Genomic DNA, 6,000 nt, shown 5'->3' with positions numbered 1-6,000 from the left:
ACTAGTAATCACAAGTGGGCGCTAAACTCCAGGCTGCACCCGTACAGTTGCTATTGCTTGTGTTAAAAAAGTACAATTGCAACTAGACAATAAGTGCGACAAGTGCAACTAGACAATAAGTGCGAGCTGAATGTGGGCAGGTTGCACCGAGTAAGGGAAGCCGGATTGTTCTATAACTGCTTACTTATGACATGGATATAGTGAGATAAAGGGCAGAAAGAATATGCCTCTTGTGGAACCTTATTCAATCGGAGAAATGTTCAAGGAACCTTTAACTTCCTCTGTAGTTGACTGGGTTCACCTGATGGATGTCTTCAATGCTAAGAAGAACCCAGTGGGTCGTGTTCTACTGCCAGACGACAATGCATATATACCCATGTTGTAATTCAGTAATAAATAGAAATGGAACAACCAAGAGTTCCACAAATATCAGGAATCGCGCTCCTCAATAATCAGACCCTCAGGCCAGACCATAGATATAACACAACTTTAATATGCGGATAAAAGATAACACATTTCAAGGTTTGCAACGCTATTGACAGCATACCCCTTCATCAGATCTGTAGCCATTACTTGCTGTGATTGCAGGTTAATATACACCGAGTGGCCAAAAGTCATGGGAAGGTACCGCGGATCGCCCTGATAACTGCAGTAAGATGATGAGGCATGGACTCCACGAGGTGTTGGAAGAGTTCTGGAGGGGTATTGATCCATGCAGTCTGCACTGCAGCCCACAATTGGTGTAGTTGGCGCTGGGTCCATGGAACGGACATTGGTAACCACAGCATCCCATAAATGCTCTATGGGGATGAGGTCGGGCGAGCAGGCAGGCCAATCGAGGGTCCTGAGGTTACTGGTATGTTCATTAAGCCAGACCCGTGCCAGCAATGACATGTTGCATTGTCCTGTCTTTGAGCTCTGTGCTGCGGCATCAGCAAAGGGACACGGGTCCACTGTTGAAGCCTATGTGGTGCAGTTCTTGGTTTACAGTCCTGGTGGAAATGGTGTCCTGGTGCCCCACAGTCAAATCAGTGGTGATTTGACCCACAGTAGACCATCGAGATCCCCGTACGACTCACACAAAGGTGAAGTTACGTCTGTTCATTAAACACTCGTGGTCGACCGATGCGCCGGTTTACACGGCTGCCAATGTTGTCTCTGCAATATTGCAGGTCCACCCGAGACACTGTTGACCTTGGAAACCCAAATTCCTGGGTAAACTCCAAAATGCTATGCCCCATGCATCTTGCACCGATTATCATCCCACGTTCAAAGTCACTTAACTCGCGACGTGCTGCCATGTTCACGAGACACCTGCCTGCATCAGACTGCTAAGATATCCTAGCGACATTAGCGCCATAGGCCAGATCGGCACTGGGGCACACCTTACCGTGACTTTTGGCCACAGAGTGTATTTAGTATTTATGGTATATAATATTGAATACATTTATCAATGAGAAATTTTTAGAAACTTCTTGCAAGCTTTCTTTATGTCTTTGTTTCTTAACGTATATAAAATTGGGTTTAATGCTGGGGTTATAGCAAAGAGCATAATGGTGGCTGCTCTGTCTTGAGCTAAAGAATTTTCTGTAGACGGACGCATATAGGTGAATATAGCCGTTCCGTATTGAAGAGTTACTACAGTAAAATGTCCACTACAGGTAGACAATGCGCGTTTCCGTCCTTGTGAAGTCTTAATTTTTAAAAGAAATTTGCCAATGAAGACATAAGAAAATATAATTAATATTAAGGTTGAGATAGCTAATGTCCCAGTGACTGTAAGAAGCAGCTTTAAGTTCAGAGATACATCCGTACAGGCCAAACTAAGCAATGGCTTAACGTCACAGAAGAAATGTTTGACCACATTTGGTCCACAGAATGGAAGCCTTGCAGTCATTATACTGTGTACTAATCCATGACAAAATCCAATGACCCAAGAAAACAAAGTTAAACCTAAACAGACTTGGTAACTCATGATGGTTGAGTATCTTAGAGGATTTGCAATGGCCACATATCTGTCGTAGGACATGACTGTAAAAAGTACAACTTCTGTACCACCCATGAAATGGAAGAAATGTATTTGTAACATGCAACCATAAAATGAGATCATCCTCTCCTGAGATAAAAAATCTATGAGCATCTTGGGGACAACCACCGTTGCGACACATATATCCTGGAAGGCCAAGTTCCTCAAGAAGAAATACATGGGTGTGTGAAGAATGAGATCAGATATAGTGATAATCATTATGGACAGATTTGATACCAAAGTTAGCAGGTACAGTAATAGAAAGGTTAAGAAGAAAATCACCTTTAAATCATCATCCACTCCCAGACCAGCCAAGAAAAATTCATTTACTGAGGTGGAATTTCTTATATTCATTTTATTGTATCTGAAACCCAACATAATGAAATAAAAACAATCAATTCAGTTTTTAGGCTCAGAAAGATGCATTTAATAAGAGCACTGGAAAATGTATGTTTTACAATTGAGCAAAATTTCTTGGAAAAGTTTAATAATAAAATTTAGTAATTTTATTTAGTGATCCATTTTTCTTGATGTTGGAAGACCATTTACCCTAAATGAAAAAAAAAAAAATGACATTGATTTTACGTTCCTCATGTAACATTTTCTTTTATATAAATAATTAAATTTCTTCAAATTACAATTGATTTCTCAAAAAATTTCACAAAAAAATGTAAAAACTGTAAAAATTTATTCAGAGTTTTGAGATATGTTTTATAGAAAATTCTGTGTATTGATACACGAGACATGTATTTAAGAATTTTCACAAATGCTTGATTAAATTATGTATAGTAATTAGAGATGAGCGAACAGTAAAATGTTCGAGGTTCGATATTCGATTCGAGTAGCCCCTCAATATTCGACTACTCGTATCGAATATTGAATCCTATTATAGTCTATGGGGGGAAAATGCTCGTTTCAGGGGTAGGAAACGTTCGATCAAATTACACTTACCAAGTCCACGAGTGAGGGTCAGGCTGGATCCTCTGAGAAGTCTTCTCCGTGCAGCGCATGCCCGCACTACAAGCGGACATGCACAGTCGGCTCTGCCCAGACCCGATGCCTGGCAGAGTGAATTCAGAGCCGGAAAACGCAGCGGGGAAGCTGTACGGAGAAGACTTCTAAAGGTAGGAGAAGAACCAGCATTGATTAGCAGACTGTATAGAATTCGGCCAATCAATGCTGGTTCTGCATCGAACTTTTACATTCAAACAGCGAGTGGTACTTGATTGAGTACGAGTATTTTGAATACTGTAGTATTCGATCGAATACCTACTCGATCGAGTACTACTCGCTCATCTCAAGTAATAACACGCATTATTAACCAAGAGTATAGATGACTGTTGGCCATACTGCTATCCTAACGTGTTACGGTGGAATGAGGCATGTGTATTGCTCTCTGAAATAATACAAAATTGTGTCATAGTCCATTTGATGTAGCATTAAGCCGGGTTCACACAGGGTTTTTGGTCCGCCTCAGTTTCCGGACCTAAAAACGGGTAGCTGTGACTGGCTCCCATTGAGTCGGATTCGGCATCAAAATCCTGACCAAAATACCCTGTGTGAACTTAGACATTTTTCACCTTTTTCAAAAATACATATGTCCATCAAGTTCAACCAAGTTCAATCATTATCATACAATCTTTACAGTGAAGCACTCTTGTCATCTCTGCACATTAAACCTTTTTTTTCTCTAGATGGAGGTAATGCTTTCTTGTCTTTTGAGGGAATTTTACATGAAACAACTTTTTCTCAGTTTTTTTTTTGTATGGGCCATTTATATATATTGTCACAGGTTTATCATAACTTCCCTTAAACACAAATTTCTGATTTTATAATACATATATATATATATATATATATATATATATATATATATATGTATATATACACACACACGTGGACAAAATTGTTGGTACCCCTCGTTTAATTAAAGAAAAACCCACAATGGTCACATGCTGACAAGCCATAAAACTTCTGGGAGAATGTCCTATGGACAGATGAAACAAAAATCAAACTGTTTTGCAAGGCACATCAGCTCTATGTTCACAGACAGAAAAATGAAGAATATCTTGAAAAGAACACTGTCCCTAAACATGGAGGAGGCGCTGTTATGTTCTGGGGCAGCTTTGCTGCATCTGGCACAGGGTGTCTTGAATCTGTGCAGGGTACAATGAAATCTCCAGACTATCAAGGGATTCTAGAGAGAAATGTGCTGCCCAGTGTCAAAAAGCTTGGTCTAAGTCGCAGGTCATGGGATAATGACAAAAAACACACAGCTAAAAACACCCAAGAATGGCTAAGAGGAAACCATTGGACTATTCTGAAATGGCCTTCTATGAGCCCTGACCTAAATCCTATTGAGCATGTTTGGAAGGAGCTGAAACATGGCGTCTGGAAAAGGCCCCCTTCACACCCGAGACAATGGAGCAGTTTGCTCATGAGGAGGGGCCAAAATCCCTGCTGAGAGGTGCAGAAGTCTCATTGACAGTTACAGGAATCATCTGATTGTAGCGATTGCTTCAAAAGGTTGTGCAACAAAATATTAAGTTACCGAACCATCATTTCTGCCCAGGCCTGTGTCATGAGGTTTATTAAAAAAAAAAAAAAAAAATTCTGTTGAAGCGAAAAGCAATGTCTGACTCTCATTTGTTCATTTTCATACAATTTTTATTTATTATTACTTTTGTCAGATATATATATATATATATATATATATATATATATATATATATATATATATATATGTAGTGGGGAAAAGCAGCTCGGTAGTAGCAATGGTGCGGACCTAACTAGTCAGAAACCTAACTAGTCAGAAACAGGGACACAAAATTTGTAGCCAACAGGTTTTTAAGAGAAAACAGCAAAACAAATAAATCTTCACATTAGGCATAAAATGATTAAAATACAGCCTTAACGTCAGGCAAAAGAAAGTAAAACAAAACCCTGCTCGTCCGAGCTCTAACTATACAATAAGTACTAACTATACGGGTGGCTTACTACCAGCCACACAAATCAACAAAAAGAGCACAATACGACCTCACCAGACTCACAGTGTCAGGACAGACCCAGGGACCTCCTTTTGGTCCCAGGATCTGCCCTGGCAAAATTACTTTTTATTTTGTTCCAGTCTTCCTGAAAATATGATAAACATTCATGAATAAATCATATTAGTATGTCACCCAAAATTATTCTCATAAATAACAGAACTTACAACAAAATAACCTGCTTACTTACTGGTACATTGATGGAAAATTGTTAAAGTTATAGGTGTTAGAATATAGTGACAGGGCAACATTTATTTTTTCATAAATTACATTAATTGCTCAAACATATCAAATCACTTAATATATTCATCTTATCTTATATTCATATCTTGTATTGCTTTAATCATACTGACCCATATCATAAAGGAAAAATGTTATTCCGCAGGGTGAATGGTGCACAATTTATAACACAAAGAAACAATCTCAGTATTTTTTGTTCTCTATTCCCCCAAGAAAGAGTTGATAGAACTTAATCTGTATATTATCAGCACATTAACATGGTGGCATTGAAAAATACAACTCATCCTGCAGGAAAAAAAGCAGTCACAATGGAACTCAGACAGGCAAATTGGATAGATGCGCTGACACAAAAACACTTTTTTTTAATTCAGGAAGAATAGTTAAACATTAGAGATGAGAGAACACTGTTTGGATCAGCCGATCCAAACAGCACGCACCCATAGAAATGAATGGAAGCACCTGTGACGCCGGCTGGCCACCGGCAAAGTCAGCGTCACAGGTGCTTCCATTCATTTCTATGGGTGCGTGCTGTTCGGATCGGCTAATCCAAACAGTGTTCGCTCATCTCTATTAAACATAAATAGACTATAACTATGCGTATCTCAATATTGAATTAACCCTTAGAATAAAAAATGGGGAAATGATGGTATAAAGAAACAGCTTATCACACAAAAAACAAGCCCTCAAGTT

The 6,000-nt window shown here is 39.1% G+C and overlaps 1 protein-coding gene across 1 annotated transcript; it reads right to left on the bottom strand.

Annotated features, from left to right (window-relative positions):
* Nucleotides 1-1,450: 1,450 nt before the first annotated feature.
* On the bottom strand, nt 1,451-2,401 carry LOC142214547 (olfactory receptor 12D1-like). The gene has a single exon (XM_075283491.1). The coding sequence runs from the start codon at nt 2,378-2,380 to the stop codon at nt 1,451-1,453; it is 930 nt and encodes a 309-aa protein (XP_075139592.1). The 5' UTR covers nt 2,381-2,401.
* Nucleotides 2,402-6,000: the final 3,599 nt, after the last annotated feature.

This window comes from Leptodactylus fuscus, chromosome 7 (assembly GCF_031893055.1).
Source record: "Leptodactylus fuscus isolate aLepFus1 chromosome 7, aLepFus1.hap2, whole genome shotgun sequence".
Taxonomy (NCBI): domain Eukaryota; kingdom Metazoa; phylum Chordata; class Amphibia; order Anura; family Leptodactylidae; genus Leptodactylus; species Leptodactylus fuscus.
Note: the sequence above shows the minus strand (reverse complement) of the source record. Positions and strands in the feature narration are given on the sequence as shown.